The sequence below is a fragment of the Anomaloglossus baeobatrachus genome, chromosome 4 (genome assembly GCF_048569485.1).
Source record: "Anomaloglossus baeobatrachus isolate aAnoBae1 chromosome 4, aAnoBae1.hap1, whole genome shotgun sequence".
NCBI lineage: Eukaryota > Metazoa > Chordata > Amphibia > Anura > Aromobatidae > Anomaloglossus > Anomaloglossus baeobatrachus.
This window is the reverse complement of record NC_134356.1, coordinates 222,732,725-222,755,059: the sequence shown is the minus strand read 5'-3', so window position 1 is coordinate 222,755,059 and position 22,335 is coordinate 222,732,725. Positions and strand designations below refer to the sequence as shown.

Below are 22,335 nucleotides of genomic sequence, written 5' to 3'. Positions count from 1 at the left end.
GCCGCACTGTGGAGAGCTTTGTGCGTGAGAACAAGCAGTTTGAATTGGATCCTGTGATATATGGGCAGCCAGTGCAATGACTGGCACAGAGCAGAGGCATCCGAGTAGCGGTTAGCCAGGTAGGTGACCCTGGCTTCTGCATTAAGGATGGACTGTAGAGGAGAGAGTCTAGTTAGGGGGAGACCAATTAACAGAGAGTTACAGTAGTCAAGGCGAGAGTGGATCAGGGCAACGGTGAGGGGTTTTGTCGTTTCCATAGTGAGAAAGGGGCAGATTCTAGAGATGTTCTTGAGGTGCAAGCGGCAGGAGCGGGCAAGAGATTGTATGTGGGAGGTGAAGGAGAGATCAGTGTGAAGTATAACACCCAGACAGCGGGCCTGCGGCCTAGGACTTATCGTTGTGCCACACATAGAGAGGGAGATGTCAGGTTTAGGAAGGTTGGAGGATGGAGGACAAAGAAGAAGTTCAGTTTTGGAAAGGTTAAGTTTCAGATAGAGAGCAGACATGACATTGATTGACTGATGACTGATGATGATAATATAATCCACCTTTGTGTAATGAAGTCTCTGTATAAATGTACCTGCTCTGTGGTAGTCTCAGTGTTCTGTTTTAAGCGCAGATAGCATCGTGAAGACCAAGGAACACAACAGTCAGGTCTGTGATACTTTTGTGGAAAAGTTTAAAGCCGGATTTGGTTACAAAAGGATTTCCAAAACTTTAAACATCCCAAGAAACCCTGTGCAAGCGATCATATTGAAATGGAAGGAGTATCATACCACTGCAAATCTACCAAGACCTGTCTGTCCCTCAAAATTGTCATGTGAAACAAGCATAAGACTGATCAGAGATGCAGCCAAGAGGCCCATGATCACTCTGGATGAACTGCAGAGATCTACAGCTGAGGTGTGAGAGTCTGTCCATAGGACAATAATCAGTCGTACACTAGTACACTGCACAAATATGGCCTTTATGGAGGAGTGGAAAGAAGAAAGCCATTTCTCAAAGCTATCCATAAAAAGTGTAATTTAAAGTTTGCCGCAAGCCACCTGGGAGACACACCAAACATGTGGAAGAAGGTGGGCACAATGCCAAACGATATGTTTGGCGCAAAAGCAACACAGCTCATCACCCTGAACACACCATCCCCACTGTCAAACATGGTGGTGGCAGCATCATGGTTTAGGCCTGCTTTGCTTCAGCAGGGACAGGGAAGATGGTTAAAATTGATGGCAAGATGGATGGAGCCAAATACAGGACCATTCTTGAAGAAAACCTGTTGGAGTCTGCAGAAGACCTGAGACTAGGGCGGAGATTTGTCTTCCAACAAAACAATGATGCCAAGCATAAAGCAAAATCTACAATGGAATGGTTCACAAATAAACGTATCCAGGTTTTAGAATGGCCAAGAGCTGAAAACTGCTGTTCACAAACGCTCGCCATCCAACCTCACTTAGCTAAAGCTATTTGCAAAGGAAGAATGGGCAAGAATTTCAGCCTCTCGATGTGCAAAACTGATCGACACATACCCCAAGTGACTTGCAGCTGTAATCGCAGCAAAAGGTGGCGCTACAAAGTATTAACTTAAAGGGGCCGAATAATATTGCACGCCCCAATTTTCAGTTTTTTATTTTTTACAAAAACTTAAAATAAGCAATAAATATCGTTCACCTTCACAATTGTGTCCCACTTGTTGATTCTTCACCATAAAATTTAAATTTTTATCTTTATGTTTGAAGCCTGAAATGTGGGAAAAGGTTGAAAAATTCAAGGGAGCAGAATACTTTCTCAAGGCACTGTACTGCTTATTTTTTCCTTACAGATTTGAAGTAGATTCAAGTCTGCAGGATGTCAATTTTCAGTGTTTTTGCAGTGTTATTCACCTATTCAAATCAACAGGGAAGAAAAACACATTAAAAACAAGTAAAATAAATGCATGTATTTTCTGCAGCGTTTTTCCTGCCAAGAGATGTGTTTTTGGTGCAGAAATTTCTGCTGTATATACTTAACATGTGCACATACCCTAATATGAATTACAGATACACTGTAAAAGTATATCTACAGTAGGTACTTACGGTAATTAAAAAAAAACACTCAACATACTAGCAGATAATCATACAATATGGGAAATAAAGGCCTATATACATTAAATATAAACGAAAAATGTTGAAACAGGACATATTTAATGAGTTACTTCAAGTAAAACCTATTTTATATTAAATACAAAAATAGGAATCTGAGATGAGTCACAAATATCGTTGCCATTAATATATGAAGACGCTTGGGCTGTTTTATCCATCTGTAGATATTACTCTATCATTTTTTAAATAAGCTCTGAATTGTGACGTACTGTATCTTTAAAAGTTAAACATCCACACATCTAGAAACTAGGGAAAATATTAAATTAGGATAGAAATGTATATTCTTAAAGGGGGCTCATTCTTAAACATAAAGTTATTTGAGAAGAGAGATAGTAACGATTATCACAGTCATGCAGATTAATGTTGCATAGCATAAAAAGTCAGACAACTATCAAAGTGCACTATACCATGGGGTGGTATAGGAAATCAATATGTTTGGTAAACATATAAACTGAGCAATACTTAATGGAGGTCCTGTTAACAATACTTTTCTTGAATAGAACTATTGCACTTGCAGAATTAAGAGTCCTGAAAATTCCCATTCTCGTATTGGTAGGCTGTCTGTTCATCGAAGTCCTGGGTCATGCCTTTCTGTTTCCTCCAGCCGGCCTTGCGGACTTCATTGCTTTGAATGGTAGCACCATACGTGGTCTTTTTACTAGGACTGTTGAAAGATTCATTATTTAGTTCAGTTTCTTCTGCTAGTTCATCATTGTCTATAATGCCACATTTATCTTCACTGAGACTCTCTGGATCTGCCCAGTCCTGCTTTTCTCCGGAAGCGAAAATGCCATAAAAAATGACTCCACTGTAGTGGACTAAAGCAGCAATCAAAAATACGTTTTGCCATTCTTCACGAGTCTACAAAGAAAGTAAAAGAATATCATTACAATATATTAGAGCCGATGAATTAGTAATAAGTTGTCCATATTGGTAATCTCACAAAGAACCCTTGAAATAAACCTGTAATCAACCGTACCACACATCTCAGTCCTTTCAACTAGAGATGAGCGGTTCTGTGGAGGTTCGGTTCGCTGGCAGTGAAGAAGCCGAGCCTCTACTAGCTCGAGCTTGACCCGAACCCCGGAGCAAGTAACTGATTGGCAGTTTGAGTCTCCGCCCACAAACAACCAGTCATAAGCAGATCACTTCCGGGAAAGAGTGGGCGGGCTTTTTCAAACAATTTTTTGGGTTGCACACTACCTGTAATCATGCTGTTGTTACCCTCAATGCGAGCCATTCAAACACTGCAAGTGGCTTGCACAGGGCTGAGCACCAAGTGTACTTGAGCACAGCTATGCTTGTGTGACTGAAGTTTACATGTAGAGTATCCAAACCCCGAACCCGAAACTTAATTTTTTAAGTTGGTGTTTGGTTCGAAACTCGAACCTCAGGTTCACTCATCTCTACTTTCAACCTTTTGTTGCCTTCACTCCAAAAATGTTTCTCAGATCTGCTTTTTATTTAGCCTTCAGTCAACAAAGATGCTTGCACAACACCAATTAGAAAAAAAAAAGTTGGGATGCTGTGTAAAATGGAAAGAAAACAAGAATACAATGGTTTGGAAAAATCTTCTACTCGTATTTTATTCACAACAGAACATTGATCAGAGATCAGAAGATGAAAGTTAGACATTTTTACATCTCATTTAAAAACCTGCAGATATGGGGTTAATTTGCAGGTTAATAGCATTTGAAACCTGTCCGGCACCTGCACATTAAACCCCGCTGCCAGGAGGAAAATAATTAAAATCCTCTCAGCAGCATTCGGATATTAGTCATAGGGGCGGTGCCAGCGCAGGTTCAGTCACTGCTCTGTGTATGGAAAGTGGTGGCTATACCTATGCCTCCCACACTGACTGACAGCCGGGTATAATGCAGAGCGGTTCTCAGTAAGTGCAAGGGGGGTTATAATTTCCTCCCAGCAGCGGGGCTCTAAGTGCTGGCATCGGGCACGTATCAAATGCTATTAACCTGCAGATCAACCACATATCTGAATGGTTAATACAAGGGGAGTTCATTAAAGACATCCCCAGACCCACTTCTACAGTATTTATCGCAGGACACTGCAACTGCACATGTGTAATGATATAAGTCTCTATAGGTTACGTGCCAATTTGCAACTCTGAACTGATAACAGTCTTTCTTTAACAGGTGCTGAAGTGGTGTGAGGTCTGATAATGGCACAGTGGAATACAGAGCAGTCATCAAGTTCCTTTACTTGAAAGGCCGCGCACCAAGGAAGATGTTTCATGAGCTGAAAGAGGTTTATGGTGACAATTCCCCATCCTATGATGTAGTCAAGAACTGGCATCGTCATTTTAAATCTGGTCAAACTTCAGTGGAAACGGCTTCAGCTCCAGGCCGACCCCATTCCATTATTGATGAACACACCATCCAGCAAGTGGAGGCTGCCATTTTGGAAAACCTCAAAGTAACCATTTGCCACCAAGCCCAATATGTCAAGATTAGTGTGGCGTCCATGTAAAAAAATCATCCAAGACCATCTTCATATGCATAACATATCTGCTCGCTGGGTTCCCCGGCTGCTCACACCTTTCTACTTGATGACTGCTCTGTATACACTGGGTCCATTATTCCACCTCACACCACTTCAGCACCTGTAAAAGAAAGACCATTATCAGTTCAGAATTGCAAAGTAGCATGTAACCTATAAAGACTTATATAATTACACATGTGCAGTTTCAGTGTCCTGTGATAAATAGAAGTGGATGAGGGGAAATCTTTAATGATCGCCCCCTCGTAGCATTTTTGCACTTGACAGGTTCCCTTTAACTAATTTAGAAATAGATGGCAGCAACAAATCTAAAAAAGTTGGTGCAGGGCCATGTCTACTAATGTTGTAGTATCCCCTCTTTGGACAACAGTCTGTAAATATCTGATAAAAAAATTTTTGTTTAAAAGAACAGAACGTCCTCAGTGGTTGATACCTTTTAATGGCTAACTGAAAAGATGGTAATAATTGCAAGCTTTCGAGACTACGCAAGTCCCTTCATCAGGCATGGTATAACACAAAATCTGAAGAGTCACATATTTATACACAACAGGACATAGAATGGGGCAGTAAAAAAAAAAACAACAACCAAGTTATATAAAGCAGAACTATCTCTATGGCAGGGGGACAAACTGTTGTAGCCATAAATTTTGCTGCAGTTCAGTGTGAAAGTTTTATTGTCCTCTGATCAGGGTCTTGTCCAGGGCTGTCATGTGCTCGGATGGTCAGAGGAGCCCATCTCTTAACTGATGTAAAAAGACATAAATCCATGTGACACATTCATTCCTGCTCTGAATGTGTCAAAGGTCATCATAAGTTTGTACTCCCATAGTCTCCTATCTCTCTGGGACTTGAAGTTTCCTTTCAATACCAGCAATTTCATGTCCATGATGCTGTGGTTTGGGTTACAAAAATGTTTGGCCACAGGTAGATCTGTGGCGCCCCTGACCTGGTCAGGCACCACTGAGTTCTGCACCCATGCTGGGGACAGTACAATACAGGTAATCCAGAAGGCTGACCGAGGTGTGACTACACAGGCGCATAGTGATCAGGTCTCACACATGTACCTATGAGAGGACCCCTGGGGATCCCAGGAGGGGGAAAAGCCTTCACCTTCACTGGAATAGTGGAGGGGGCCAAAAGCCTCCATCTCCTCTCAAGGGGTGTGGTAAGAGAATCTGGTTGCTAGGTGGCGTAGGCAGGCACAAAAGGGAAAAGAGAAGGAGGAGTAAAGAGTCTGCAGCAGAGTGTGGAGGAGTGAGGGGCAGAAAAGTGAAGCTCTGACAGGAGCAGCAGTGAAGGTCCCAGATGTGAGCTGGTTCAGAGCAGAGTCCAGGGAGCTCCGAGGAGAGCTGACCCCTTCCCCTGGGCTGCTGGAGTCTGACAGCGTCCGCGCAGTGGCTACCGACGGGGGAGAACGGTCACCTAGGAGTGCTACCCGAAACCCATCTCCAGCTAGAGAGAGAGCACAGAGTGGGAAGTAAGGAGACTGCTAGGGAGAACCAGGCCCAAACGGGCGGCAGATCCCGGAGCGGGGATAGATCCACCTTTCCTTGCTAAACCTGCCGGTGTGGGGCCCTCAAAGCCCACACCACAACACCACAAAAGCCGCAGCCACGTAGCCACAGTTAGGGCCCATAGCTCACAGGAGGCAAGCAGCTGGAGTGATCTGGCCCAGGCAACAAGCAAACGGCAAACGAAGGGGAGAGAGGCTTCAGCAACTTCCCTGGGTGGCCCCCATAGGGACTAAAAGTCGGGGTCACCCCAAACCACCAAGGGCTAAGGAAGGCGAGTTGGTAGTCACCATCAGAAGTCAGCCTGAAGGATACCTGGTTCCCGCCTGGTTCATCCCAGCTACGCCCGGGTTACTCACCCTGCCACCTGAAGTGAGTAAAAACCCTGAAAGACATTCTGCCTGTGTGGAGTTATTCTGCGCCTTGTGGTTCTACACACCTACACAGGGCCCTGGGACTTGCCTCACTCTCAGGAGGCTATTCCAACTAACTGCACCCACCATCAGCCCCAGGCGTCCCTCAACCTGCAGTGGCGGTCCCCACTGACCGCAATTCTGAGAGTGGCGTCACGACAAGAAGAAGATCTCCTACCTGTGACCAGATCCAGCCGAGTGGAGTCCCTGAAGGTAATGCACCGACACTGCACTGGAGGGGCTTCACATCTGGCGTCACGAACAGGATAAGGACTAGACCTGTCTAGACAGGTGACCATGTGCCTGGGCGGTCCGCTTGGAAAATTGGAAGCGCCGCCATATTGCCACCATGAAAAGCGCGCTGAAAAACAACAGCAGCCCGCGCTAAGAGAAGTTACCGCCCACGAAGAGGTGTGGCTACCCAGAGATCCCCTGCAGAGTTCGGACCTCGCTTGTGAAGAGAGCGGAAGCGTCCAGAGACGTCGGGACAGAAAGGGAGCCAGAAGCCTGCTGCTGGGAGAGGAGCTGCTGAAAGAGGCAGAGCGGAAACTGAACAGCTTGCTACTAGAGGCAACGACGAGTCCACTGCTGGGAAATCGTGCAGAAGACGGCGCAGAAGAAATGGCGTCTGACCGCAGAAACCCAGAACCGGGCTCCGCTGCCTGGTGGTATCGGGAGCTGGCCCAGTTCTGCGACCGACTGGAGACCCGGGTCGTGGAGCAGATCAGAGAAGAACGCATGGAACTTCTGGAGATGGCTGCCGCGGTTCAGGCCTATGAAGGGAGAGCCGCGCGCCGAGCGCCAGACCGAGTGGCAACGACTCAGAGCCCGATGCTGCCACCGATGGGTGAGTCCAGTATTACCCCTGCCGGCCCGGATGCCCCGACCCCTGCTGCCACGCCCGCGGTCCCTGAAGAGGCGCCCGGCGCGGCGACGCTGAGCCAGGCCGCAGCCACGCCAGGCGCGGCCCGCCAAGCCCAGGCCGCCGCAGCGATGCCCTGCTCGGCCCACCAAGACCCGGTCCCTGCAGCGATGCCCTGCCCGGCCCGCAAAGAACCGGCTGCCACCGCGACCCTCATCCACGCCGCAGGTGTGACGCTGACCCAGGCCGCCGCCATGCTAGGCCCGGTCCGCCGAGACCCCACCGCAGCCGCAACGCTCGTCCGCGCCGCAAGTGAGGTGCTGAACCAGGCCGCAGCCCCGCCAGGTGCGGCCCGCCAAGCTCCGATCGAGGCAGCGACGCCCAGCCCAGCCTGCAAAGACCCCATCGCAGCTGCGACGTCGATCCAAGCTGCGCCAGAAACGCCCATCCAGGCCGCCGCCATGCCAGGCGCGGCCCGCCAAGACCAGGCCGCCGCCATGTCAGGCGCGGCCCGCCAAGATAAGATGGCATCACCATATACCCCGGCCTGCAAGGCCAGAGCAGACACCGCTCCCCAGTCCAAAGAGGTCCCTGCTGGAAAGCCCACGCTGGGGGAGGACCCCGCATACTGGCAGCTGAAGGCTGACATGGAGGCCAAGTTTCCACAATGGTTGGTGGACCAGTACATACTCCCTCCGCATACCCCCAAGACGACTCCTGCAGCAATCATGCCAAAAAGATCCCTGCCTGGGCCTGCTGAAGAAAGTCCATCCCCAGCACTGCCACCAAAGGAGTGCTCCGAAGAACTAAGGGGGAGGGGAGGCCAGGAAGCTGAGGAGCTGACTCAGGAGCCACCAGCAGTGGATCCATGCCCAGAGCCGGAGATGTTGCCATATTCTCGCTGGGATGAAGAGGAAGATTTATCCAGCAACCTCACCTGGGAGCCTGCCAGCAGTGAAGCAGCCACCCAGCAGAATCAAGCCCGCAAGACACGGCGCCGTAGCCGAAACCAGTTGTCACCTGCTCCGCCATCCCCAGAGCAAAGAGATGACATAACGGCCAGAGACCTAGAAGAAAAACGGTTCCTGAGAAGAGCCAAAGCACAGGTCAGAGGACCCCTTTGTAGAGGAATTGTGGAAGACTTTAGCCTGAAGTCAGGATACGGGTTCATCGTTGCACCTGGTATCAAAGAAGGCATTTTTGTCAATAGGAGAGACGTCAGAGCTAATTTGCCCAGAGGACATCCTGGAAGGAACCTGCGTACAGGAGACTCCGTACAATTTACCATGCATCAAGGAGAAAGAGGCTGGTATGCCCTAGATGTCACGCCATGTCCTAAAGAAAGAGAAACAGACACAGAGGAAGAAGGAAAAGACAAGGATGGAGAAAGCAACAGGTGCCGCAGCCCTACAGGCCCAAGCCCTGGTGAAGAGGAGTCTGCATAAGTTAAAGTAAAGCAAGTTACCAGTTTGAAAAGTTTGTTTTGCAACGTGTTACAAGTTTAAGAATGTGCCCACATAAACTGATGTGAGAAATAAACCTTAAGGCTATGAACTGGCTATAGCCACAAACTCTCGCAGTGTAAATAGTTACACCAGAGGGCACCACCACCACCAGAGTCAGCCTGTTTAGGGGCTTGGCTCGTCTGCAACCAGGGGGCCCGTCCGTATATAGGGCCTTGGCTTACCTGCAACCAGAGAGCATGCCTGTTTATGGGGCCTAAATGGATAATTATTTCGGTCTAATATAGCGCAAAAAGGATATTTGCTGATATTAATTATTTGAACTTTATTGAATAGGCACTCCTATTATTACAACGCGTTTCAGCAGAGTTGCTTTCATCATACTCCTATTTTACCTGATGAAAGCAACTCTGCTGAAACGCGTTGTAATAATAGGAGTGCCTATTCAATAAAGTTCAAATAATTAATATCAGCAAATATCCTTTTTGCGCTATATTAGACCGAAATAATTATCCATTTACCCCCTCCCTGTTGGGAATCGGTATTAGCAGCAAAGGACCTGCTGACATACCAAAAAATCCAGCTGGTTAGCTGGAGGAGAGAGGAACAAGAACCTGATTTCCATGGTGCCGGTGGAAATCAGTAGCCGACAACGATACCCACAATCTGGATGTTGGAAGCCTGGACATAGGATCTGTTCGGAGGAACTCCAGACTGATTAGCCTTCACTGAAGTTGTGCGGGGGCGCACAACCAACAAAGGTGAGCAATTCTAATTTTTTAAACGCTAAAAGGATTCCACGGGTGCTTCTCATAGTGCGCTTGTTTTATTATCTGTTTATGGGGCCTGGCTCTCCACCACAAAGAGGGTACCTGGTCAGCACCAACTGTGGAGGCCGCCTCTACACCCTGCCAGAAGAGGCTGAAGGCGCGGATCCACCAGGCCAGGTATACCCTGAAGACCACCAGACCATGAAAGCCGCCTCTACATCCTGCCAGAAGTGGCTGAAGGCGCGGCCAACGTGAGAGGGTTTTGGGTGGGTTAACGGACTTGTGGGTGGAGGGTGGTGATGTATGGTACCTGGTGCTTTTAAAAATGTTTTATATGTTTTAATGTTTTATGCATTTTAAAATGTTGTCTTGCAGCCCGAGGACGTGCTGGTGATAACTAAGGGGGAATGTGGCGCCCCTGACCTGGTCAGGCACCACTGAGTACTGCACCCATGCTGGGGACAGTACAATACAGGTAATCCAGAAGGCTGACCGAGGTGTGACTACACAGGCGCATAGTGATCAGGTCTCACACATGTACCTATGAGAGGACCCCTGGGGATCCCAGGAGGGGGAAAAGCCTTCACCTTCACTGGAATAGTGGAGGGGGCCAAAAGCCTCCATCTCCTCTCAAGGGGTGTGGTAAGAGAATCTGGTTGCTAGGTGGCGTAGGCAGGCACAAAAGGGAAAAGAGAAGGAGGAGTAAAGAGTCTGCAGCAGAGTGTGGAGGAGTGAGGGGCAGAAAAGTGAAGCTCTGACAGGAGCAGCAGTGAAGGTCCCAGATGTGAGCCGGTTCAGAGCAGAGTCCAGGGAGCTCCGAGGAGAGCTGACCCCTTCCCCTGGGCTGCTGGAGTCTGACAGCGTCCGCGCAGTGGCTACCGACGGGGGAGAACGGTCACCTAGGAGTGCTACCCGAAACCCATCTCCAGCTAGAGAGAGAGCACAGAGTGGGAAGTAAGGAGACTGCTAGGGAGAACCAGGCCCAAACGGGCGGCAGATCCCGGAGCGGGGATAGATCCACCTTTCCTTGCTAAACCTGCCGGTGTGGGGCCCTCAAAGCCCACACCACAACACCACAAAAGCCGCAGCCACGTAGCCACAGTTAGGGCCCATAGCTCACAGGAGGCAAGCAGCTGGAGTGATCTGGCCCAGGCAACAAGCAAACGGCAAACGAAGGGGAGAGAGGCTTCAGCAACTTCCCTGGGTGGCCCCCATAGGGACTAAAAGTCGGGGTCACCCCAAACCACCAAGGGCTAAGGAAGGCGAGTTGGTAGTCACCATCAGAAGTCAGCCTGAAGGATACCTGGTTCCCGCCTGGTTCATCCCAGCTACGCCCGGGTTACTCACCCTGCCACCTGAAGTGAGTAAAAACCCTGAAAGACATTCTGCCTGTGTGGAGTTATTCTGCGCCTTGTGGTTCTACACACCTACACAGGGCCCTGGGACTTGCCTCACTCTCAGGAGGCTATTCCAACTAACTGCACCCACCATCAGCCCCAGGCGTCCCTCAACCTGCAGTGGCGGTCCCCACTGACCGCAATTCTGAGAGTGGCGTCACGACAAGAAGAAGATCTCCTACCTGTGACCAGATCCAGCCGAGTGGAGTCCCTGAAGGTAATGCACCGACACTGCACTGGAGGGGCTTCACAGATCCATCCTTTTTTCTCTAATTGTGTGGCGGTGAGAATTCATCCTTGTCCTGAGCTGTTGTCCGGTCTCCCCTACATACAGACCCCCAGTTGGACATTTGGTACATATAATCAAGTACACCACATTAGTTGTGGTGCAGCTGAAGGTACCTGGGATCTGGAAGTCCTGATGTGATCCGGGAATTTTTATCTTGTCCGTTGTCAATATTAATGGACAGGTCTTGCATTTTTTCTGGTTGCAGGGAAATGTTCCTGTTGGTGTTGGAGAGGACAGGGAGCTTCTGACAATGATGCTTCTTAGATTTGGGGGCTGTCTAAAATACAGAAGTGGGGGGTCTGGAAAAATAGATTTTAACCGGGCATCTTTTTGCAGTAATGGTTGTAGTTTCCGTGCAGCTCCTCTAAACACCTCCAGATGTGTATAAATATGTGACTCTTCAGATTTTGTGTTATACCATGCCTGATGAAGAGACCTGAGTAGTCTCGAAAGCTTGCAATTATTACCATCTTTTCAGTTAGCCATTAAAAGGTATCAACCACTGAGGACTTTCTGTTCTTTTAAACAAAATTTTTTTTATCTCTACTGGCTAACACGGTACAAAGATATATTTTACTTGTAAATATCTGGGAATTTAGGAGACCAATTGCTGAAGGTTTGGGTTAGGAATGTTGTCTTATTCTTGTCTCATGTTGGGTTCTAGCTGTATCATAGTCCTGGGTCCTTTTGCCATAGTTTTCATTTATTGAGCCAAATGTTTTCTATTGGTGAAAGGTTTGGGTTACCTGCACTCTTCTTCTGAGAAGCCATGCTGTTCTGATGGAAGCAGCAATGTGTGGTTTAGCATCTTCTTACTAAAATATGCAAGGCCCTCCCTGAAAGAGTCGTTGTCTGGATGGAAGCATATATTTTTCTAAACCCTCTATATAGATAATGTGTGAAATAAGTATTGGACACATCACCAGTTTTCTAAGTAAATATATTTCTAAAGATGCTATTTATATGAATTTCTCACCAAATGTCAGTAATATCCCATCCAATCCTCCAATCCATACAAAGAAATCTAATCATAGATGTCCATAAATTTAGTGATAGATAATAATGAGAAATGACTCAGAGAAAAAGTATTGATCACGCTTACTGAAATTTAATTAATATTTTGCACAAAAGCCTTTGTTGGTGATGACAGCTTCAAGACGTCTCCAATATGGAGAAAGTATTGTATGCATTGCTCAGGTGTGATTTGCTCCATTCCTCCACACATTCTTTAAATCCTGAAGGTTCCGTGGGCTCCTTTTATGAATCGGAGCTTTAGTTACTTCCATAAATTTTATATTGGATTCAGGTCAGATGACCAGCTCGACCATTCTAGCAGCTTTATTTTCTTCCTCTGAAACCAATTGAAACTTTCCTTGGCTGTGTGTTTCAAATTATTGTCTTTCTGAAATGTTCACCCTTGTTTCATCATCCAGGTAGATGAGATAAGATATTTATCAAGAATGTCTTTGTACATGTGTCCATTCATCTTTCCTTTAACTATATGAAGTTTGCTAGTGCAGTATAATGAAAAACAGCCCCTCATCATGATGTTCCCACCTCCAAACTTCACTGTTGGTATGGTATTTTGGGGGTGATATGCAGTGCCTTTTGTCCTACAAACAGGATGTGTATTGTAGCATCTAAAAAGTTCAATTTTGGTGTCATCTGACCTGTCGATATTCTCTCACTATTTCACAGGCTTATCTAAAGGTTGTTGAGCAAACTATAAATGCACTTGAACATGCTTTTTATTAAGCAATGGAGTCTTGCATGGTGAGCGTGCATTGTTGTGAATGTCAGTTATGCTTTTGCTGCTGTGAGGCTCCCTCCTGTGGCTAGGAATGGTTTGGACAGAGACCAGTTGTGCTGTAGCAATGGGCGTTTCCATTGCTAACTCTCTGCCTATTTAAGCTTTTGCTTCATGGCTGTCTGGGCCGGTTATCATTTATTCTGTAGTTCACCAGCCTTTTCATCTTGCTCCAGACTACATCTACCCCAGATAAGTGCTTGGTTCTTTCTTAGGTTGTTTTGTTCTTATCTGGGTTGTCAATTTTTGTGGTTATTGTCAGTTTATTTGCATGCAGGATTCTTCCCTCTCTGTTGCTTAGCTGTGAAGCTTCCTGCAGATATGTTTGGAGTTTTTGCTCCTATAAAGCCCACTTTACACGTTGCAATTAGTTGTACAATCGCATTTGCGATGTGACACGCCCAGGTTGTATACGGGATCTTATGAGATTGCACGTTGGTCGTTCATTTGCTGTCACACGTGCGTTAGTAGTCTATGTTAAATTGGTCAATTTTGTGTGCGATCCTTTAGATCATGTGTTCTGTGACGTATGCATTGGGCACCTTTTTTTTTTTTTTTTTATTTATTTATTGACTTGCCAAGCGTGTGTAATGTGTAGAGATGCGTTTTTACTATGTCATCTGCCATTCAGCTCTGCTACATGGCCGCTAACAGCAGACACAGACAGCCATGTAGCAGAGCTGAATGGCAGATGACAGCAGACACAGACAGAGCCGCACTGTCAGAATGAACTCGGGTGAACTTCACCCGACTTCACGGTCATGCTGCGGCTCTGTCTGTGTCGCGCCCTGATTAGCGGTCACCTGTGAAGGACTCACCGGTGACCGCTAATCTCCTAAATTACTGAAGTTAGCAGCCCTCTCTCATACTCACCAATCCCCGATCCCCGGCACTGCACGGCGTTCACACTGCTCCGGCGGCTTTTACTGTTTTGAAAAAGCCGGCCGCCCATTAAACAATTTCGTATTCCCTGCTTTCCCCGCCCACCGGCGCCTATGATTGGTTACAGTGAGACACGCCCCCACTCTGAGTGACAGGTGTCACACTGCACCCAATCACAGCAGCCGGTGGGCGTGTCTATACTGTGTAGTGAAATAAATAATTAAATAATTAAAAAAAACGGCGTACGGTTCCCCCCAATTTTAAAACCAGCCAGATAAAGCCATACGGCTGAAGGCTGGTATTCTCAGGATGGGGAGCTCCACGTTATGGGGAGCCCCCCAGCCTAACAATATCAGCCAACAGCCGCCCAGAATTGCCGCATACATTATATGCGACAATTCTGGGACTGTACCCGGCTCTTCCCGATTTGCCCTGGTGCGTTGGCAAATCGGGGTAATAAGGAGTTATTGGCAGCCCATAGCTGCCAATAAGTCCTAGATTAATCATGTCAGGCGTCTATGAGACACCCTCCATGATTAATCTGTAAATTACAGAAAATAAACACACACACACGAAAAAATCCTTTATTAGAAATAAAAAACACAAACATATACCCTGGTTCACTGCAGCTTGGAGGTAAAGTCCTGCACTGCCTGCCCTCAGGTTACCTTCAGGTTTAGTGGCTCACGTGCTGATGATTGCAGTATAGCGCTGCTTTCAGGCGCAGCGTGCTGGTCAGTGGATAATAGCCAGGAAGTCCAACAACAGGAGAAAGAAAACCGACCGCATGCAGCTGCTATGCCGAAAAAACTCTTTTATTCAAACGATTTACTCCAATAAGTCCTAGATTAATCATGTCAGGCGTCTATGAGACACCCTCCATGATTAATCTGTAAATTACAGAAAATAAACACACACACACGAAAAAATCCTTTATTAGAAATAAAAAACACAAACATATACCCTGGTTCACCACTTTAATCAGCCCCAAAAAGCCCTCCATGTCCGGCGTAATCCAGGATGCTCCAGCGTCGCTTCCAGCGCTGCTGTATGGAGGTGACCGGAGCTGCAGCAGACACAGCCGCTCCGGTCACCTCCACGCAGCTAATGAAGACAGCCGCGCGATCAGCTGCTGTCACTGAGGTTACCCGCTGTCACTGGTGGCGGTGGCCGCGGGTAACCTCAGTGACAGCTCAGCTGATCGCGCTACTCACCTCAGTTGCTGCGTGGAGGTGATAGGAGCGGCGGTGAGTAGCGCGATCAGCTGACATGATTAATCTAGGACTTATTGGCAGCTATGGGCTGCCAATAACTCCTTATTACCCCGATTTGCCAACGCACCAGGCAAATCGGGAAGAGCCGGGTACAGTCCCAGAACTGTCGCATATAATGTATGCGGCAATTCTGGGCGGCTGTTGGCTGATATTGTTAGGCTGGGGGGACTCCCCATAACGTGGAGCTCCCCATCCTGAGAATACCAGCCTTCAGCCGTATGGCTTTATCTGGCTGGTTTTAAAATTGGGGGGAACCGCACGCCGTTTTTTTTAATTATTTAATTATTTATTTCACTACACAGTATAGACACGCCCACCGGCTGCTGTGATTGGGTGCAGTGTGACACCTGTCACTCAGCGTGGGGGCGTGTCTCACTGTAACCAATCATAGGCGCCGGTGGGCGGGGAAAGCAGGGAATACGAGATTGTTTAATGGGCGGCCGGCTTTTTCAAAACAGTAAAAGCCGCCGGAACAGTGTGAACGCCGTGCAGCGCCGGGGATCGGGGATCGGTGAGTATATGAGAGAGGGGGATAGACTGACATGGACAGAGAGTGAGGGACAGAGATAGTGACCGACTGACAGAGATTAGTGAATGACAGACATTGTGAGGCGCTTCAGAACGCAGCTTTTCAGCTGCGCTCTGAAGCGGACCTTTTTTAAGCTGCGGTGCAGAGCGCACACCTGCGCACATAGCATCAGACACCAAAATCGTATGAGGGATGTCACACGTTACAATTGACTAGGTTCGTGCAACAAAACGCTCAATTCTAGAGAATGATACGATGTGTTTGCGATCAACGGTTTTGTGTTCAATCCTGATCGCACGTAGATGTCACACGCAGATACCTCACAAACGATGCCGGATGTGCGTCACTTACAACTTGACCCCAACGACGGATTGTGAGATATATTGAAGCGTGTGTAGCGGGCTTAAGTCCATGTGTTTGTTGCTTCTTGAATTTGTAATTTTTCCTGTTTTCTGTTCATTGGTTTGACAAAAGCGCCTGATATAGGACGGAGTGCAGATCGTGCGATCTGAGGACCTTTTTGTACTATCAGGTATTTGGGTTTTTGTAGGGTATTTCTCGGGCCACCATCAGCCTCTTTCCCATCCTTTCCTATTTAGTTAGTGGGGCCTCACCTTTGCTAATCCTATCATACATCTGTGTATTGTATTTTCCTATATCACCGTAGTCTTTGAATGTGGGGGGCTTGCTACACCTTTTGCGGTCTATTTCTGAGGCAGAGAGTTATTCATCCTTCCTTCCTTTATGATAGCTAGTTCTCCGGCTGGATTTGCGGTGCATAGGATGTTAGTTCACCCCTCAGCTACTTCTAGTGTTGATGGTTAGTAAGGGGATGGCGGCCAGATTAGTTATCAATGCTCTTGTCACCTTTTTGCCAATGAGCTATTGTGATCTTTCATGGTTCCAGATCATAACAGTGCATACAGTGCATGGAGGTTGAGTGCATTACTTTTTGTTTTCTTTGAAACAATTGTACCTGCTGATGACAGCTTTTTCTTTAGCTTTCCATAGGTGGTCCTTGGCTCTTGGAGAACTCTCCTGATAATTCTTTTTACTCCTCTTTCTGAAATCTTGTGAAGAGCACCTGGCTGTGGCCTGTGTCACGTACACACTTCTCAGCAAATGATGTGGGATGCGTCTGCCAGGGTTAATTTATCTCCCCTCACTCAATCCAGCACTCAACCTCTGTTATAGGCTATCAAGTGGGCATAAATCACACCCGGATACAGTCCACACACCCCGGTTACACAACATGCTGCCACCACTCATCAAACACACTGGGTGATGAGTCACTGAAATATACTACTGACTGACAAACAACACACTCTGTAAGGTTATGGATTCTTTAGAGCATACAAGGATCAAACTTTTTTAAAGTTTTAAGCATTAATATAAAAAATACAGTGGTTACCTTGAAAATATATAAAAGATAAAGATAAAAATGACACACAAATATGCAAAACAATTATACAATAAAGGGAGAAAATAACAGAAATACCTAAACTTTCCAGTCTAAAAAGGTCTTCTGTTTCCTTGGCGGGAGGAGAAAATGAAATATGGATCATATCAGCATTGGCAGATCCCCAGATATGAACAGCTTTCTTTTAAGTCACCCAGCTTTTTATACGTTTGACCCTGGGCTCGTGTTTCCAGGATGGCCTCGATTTTAATATTCTAATCTTAGATCTGTAGGTCCGGATCATGAGCTAATTTAGGGGTGAGTACACTGCATAGTAAATGTCCAGTTTTTGTCCAAGAACTCCCCTTCCAATAGTAAATAGAGAATGTCAGGCCTGGTCACCAGTAACCATCTATTTAAGCACTGAAGCTTTGGCAGAGGTGTCATAAATGACAACCTGTGTATTCTCAAGAAACCCTCCCTTGAGTTCCTATAATAAAAATACTTAAAGGTTATGCCCTTTGTGTAGAGATGGCAGACTTAGATTAATGTTAATTTTCTGCTGCCTGCTGCTGTCGTACATTTATGCCTACAGTTACATATTTCCTTCACAGCATGTTTATATGAAATTATGTTTTTTCACTTCTGGATTATGGTTTCAACAATGCTCTTTGGAACCTTCAGTAGTTTAGAAATTCTTCTATAACCTATGCCATCAGTATGTTTTGCAACAATAAGGTTGTGAAGGTCTTGAGAAAGTTCACTCCTTTTACCCATCATGGGATGCTTCTTGTGTGGCACCTTGGTAATGAGACACCTTTTTAGCCATCTTTTTTTGCACCTCTCTTTCTTCATGTATTCAATATTTTTTTCCTGTGTAATTTCTCATTACTACACATAGCATAATTTATGGTCATCTATGATTTGATTTCTTTGCCTGTGTGGACTAGATGGATTGTTACTGACATCTGGTAAGAAATTCATGTCAATAGCACCGCTAAAATACATTTACTTCCAAAATTGGTGACATGTTCAATACTTATTTCACCCGCTGTATCTTTATATCAGAGATGCAAGCTTTTGGCTTGTGTGGTGATAACAAGCTGAATGGATCCTCTCCTCTTCATTCATCAGGCCACGGCGCTTGAGGATTCCATGTAGACGCCACGCAACATGGGAGCCGGGGATGATGAGTACATGTTTTGGGTTTTTTTTGTGTTATACAGAACAGAGATATATTTACCAGGATAGGACATATATACCAGAAAGCTGACAGTATATACCAGGAGGGCCCCAGATGGGGGACAGTAGATACCAGGAGGGGGACAGTATATACTAGTAGGGGGACAGTGTTTACAAGGAAGAAGCCCAGGATGGGGTACATTATTACATAAGGGTGGGGAAACTTGTATGTGTTTAAAGGATTTAGAAAGCAAAATGTATACATACAAATACATACATCTGCCCAACATGCAGGGGGATGGTTAAGGTCCAAATTTTGCACCAAGTCCCATCAAACGCTAGTTACACCACTGATGAAGATGATTAGTGCATGAATAAAAGTGAATAATGTAATACAATATTTTAGATAAAGGCGACTTTGGAGTGTTTTTGATTTATGGTGAATCTATTCACTGAGAAACAAATTTCTTGGAAAAATTTGGCAAATCTGAATTTTAAAAGAGTCACTCATCGCTAAGTTGTACCACATCTGCGATAAAAAAGTGAGCATTTCAGAATCGGAATTATTGCATCTGTCACTACTCATGCGGCTCTCAAATAGGATAGCAAAAGCCGCTGAGAGATTCCCTTTAATCAAATGTGTCAAGACTTAATAATCAATGCATTAAAATATGAAGTTAAAGTTTCTATATAAGGATGATATTTGTGGCTTTTATATCGAATATTAACTTTAGACTAAAACATGCAGTGATATTGGGCAAGAGGACCTAAATTATAATGTAACTGATGTCAAAGTGACACTGCTCAGCAATGATTATGTGGCAATTTATCTTATAACAGTAGACGCTCATATTACCATCACATACTTGCAAATCCCATTCAGAGAAAAGAAAAAGTCTTCTCCTTGCAATAATCACTTACTGTATACCTATTGTAAGACACATATAGTTATAACACAGTGAACAGAAGGTCCTAAACTCCCCATAATGGTGGCTATCCTAGGCAGAATTATTTTCATGTTAATGTAATATGTCTATGTACAGCTAGGGCCAGAAATATTTGGACAGTGACTACATCTTTGTGATTTGGGCTCTGCACTATTTTGGAACGTGCAGACTTTCAGGTTTAATTAAAGGGGTTGAATAAAAATATCTTGTGAAACGCTTAGGAATTGTAGCCAATTTTCTATAAAGCTTTTTTATTTCAGAGACTCAAAAGAATTTGGACAAATATACTTTTCCATAAATAAAATGTTAATTTTTAATTCTTTGTTGATAATCCTTTTCAGGCAACGATTGGCTGAAGTCTGGAAGTCATGGACGTCACCAAATGCTGGGATTCCTCCGTTGTGATGATTTGTCGGCCTTTACTGCAGCTGAGCTGACTTCATTTGTTGCTTTTTTTATGGGTCTTTCTGCCTTATGTTTTGTCTTAAGCATGTGAAATACATGCTCAATGGTTGAAGAGGTTAAGATTTGGTGATTGATTCGGCCTTTTGCAGAATATTACACATCTTTGCCTTAGGAGTACTTTGCACACTACGACATCGCAGCTGCGATGTCGGTGGGGTCAAATTGAAAGTGACGCACATCCGGCGTCGCTGTCGATATCGGAGTGTGTAAATCGTTTTTGATACGATTAACGAGCGCAAAAGCGTCGAAATCGTATCATCGGTGTGTGACGCCCTGGCAAAGCCAGGTTGTCACAGAAAGAGTTAATCCTCCTTGGTAATCTGATCCCACACCGGTGCAGCAGGACAAACCACATCCCCCAGGGTAAGAGAAAAGCAGAGCAGAGGGGAGGGGCTGGAGCAGAGTGTGTGGAGAGACAGACAGAAGAGGAGTCTGGAGTTGTAGCTCCCAGGCTGATAGTGAAGCGTGCTCCAAAAGGGCCGGGACAGGCTGTAGTGAGGAAGGGGCCAGAGGTAGCCGGAGCAGGGTAGTGGCCCGTCAGTACCTAGGGTGACCCGGATCACTGCAGGGGAGTGGATTCCCCGTTCCCGGCTGAGGAGAAAGAGGAAGAGAGTGTAGAGAGAGGCACTTGGCTGCAGGGAAAGAACAGGAGCTGCTGCACCGTGTGTGGGACACTAACACCCCCGTACCGAAGGCTGCGGACACCGGCAATTCCTAGTTACCAGTGACTCTGTGTGAAATACTTGTGAGTACGCCCGTGCCCTCGGGCACCGCACCGTGGCACTGCGCCCTGCTCCCTGCTTATTCCCGAACGGGCCCCGGGACCAACTGCCCCTACCCACGGAGGGGTTAACATCCAAAGATGCATCCCAACACCGTTCCCGGGAGTCCCGCACCTTCATCGCAGCGGTGGTGTCCACCATCACCACAACCCGTGGGTGGCGTCACGGACAATCTCCCTTACCCAATCCCCTTTTTACTGTGGAGCCTGGGATCACAGACCGGGTCACGCCACCGTGATACCCACAGAAGTGACCCCGTGGCCCGGATCTGAGTACCCCTGGTCCCCGGGCGACACATTTGGCGTCACGAACAGGATCGAACCCATCCAGTTACCTGGAAGAAGTGCGCCTTGTTCTGGACTGTCAGCGGTGCCCCGCTGCAAAAATTTTGAAAGTCGCCATCTTTGCCGCCATTTTGGGCGTGAAAATCTCCCGCCCAGCGCCTTCTTCCCCAAGCGGTGGGCACGAAAAAGAGGCTCCGCCCCCTGAGAACGCGGGCGGAAGTGAAGATACGGAGGACCGGAAGCGAAAGGAAAACTTTAAAAGTTGCTAGAAGGACTGCTCCCGAGTACCAAGGGGGAGCAGGAGGAAGGAACCGCAGTTCATGTGACCAGGACTGTAAAGGCAGGGACGCCAGGACTTTGCCTAATTCCGTTCCTGGATAAGCAGTAGCCGCAACCCCGATGACATCTTACCCGGCTCCGGCAGTCCGCCCAGCCGCCACGGTGATGACGTCGGCTCCGGCAGTCCGCCCGGCCGCAACGGAGGTGGCACCCGATTGGAAGTCTGCCCCAGATGTGGCGCCAGCCGCTCCCAGGTACCCCGTCACGGCTGTGGAGCAGCCGGAGTGCATCTGCAGAGAGGAGGAGCAGGCCAGTGAGAGATGGAGCCCTCGGCAGTTAGCGAGGCCGGTTGTAGCCGGCGCCGAGGGCATCCAAGTGGGCCTGGCTTCTGAGCAGGAGGCAGAGCACGAAACCCGTGCCCCGTACTGGGAGTGGCGGCAGCGGCAGTGGTAGTGGAGCATGGACGGCTACCCACAAGTTAAAAAGTTGACTGTTTTATGGACTGTCACCCCTGTTGAACGCCCTCAAGTTCAGGAGGAGGCCATCTGCTCTGCAGGTGTGGGGTGGCAGAACAGTTTAAAGTTTTAGAAAACGTACCTCCCGATGTGGGAAGATGTATGATTGTAATGTGTTGATTTTTCCTTTTTCCAGTTTCAATAAATGTTGGTGCCCAGACAGCCCGAGGACGGGCTGTATTTTACCAGGGGGGGGGGGGTGACGCCCTGGCAAAGCCAGGTTGTCACAGAAAGAGTTAATCCTCCTTGGTAATCTGATCCCACACCGGTGCAGCAGGACAAACCACATCCCCCAGGGTAAGAGAAAAGCAGAGCAGAGGGGAGGGGCTGGAGCAGAGTGTGTGGAGAGACAGACAGAAGAGGAGTCTGGAGTTGTAGCTCCCAGGCTGATAGTGAAGCATGCTCCGAAAGGGCCGGGACAGGCTGTAGTGAGGAAGGGGCCAGAGGTAGCCGGAGCAGGGTAGTGGCCCGTCGGTACCTAGGGTGACCCGGATCACTGCAGGGGAGTGGATTCCCCATTCCCGGCTGAGGAGAAAGAGGAAGAGAGTGGAGAGAGAGGCACTTGGCTGCAGGGAAAGAACAGGAGCTGCTGCACCATGTGTGGGACACTAACACCCCCATACCGAAGGC

General features: G+C 47.1%; 1 protein-coding gene across 1 annotated transcript in view; it reads right to left on the bottom strand.

The window, feature by feature from the left end:
- Window positions 1–2,178: 2,178 nt before the first annotated feature.
- Window positions 2,179–22,335, bottom strand: part of SLC17A8 (solute carrier family 17 member 8) — a 140,727-nt gene continuing 120,570 nt past the window's right edge. The window contains exon 12 of the mRNA XM_075342388.1: window positions 2,179–2,999. Coding sequence (XP_075198503.1) covers window positions 2,658–2,999 — 342 coding nt within the window. The 3' untranslated portion in view covers window positions 2,179–2,657. The remainder of the gene's footprint in view (window positions 3,000–22,335) is intronic.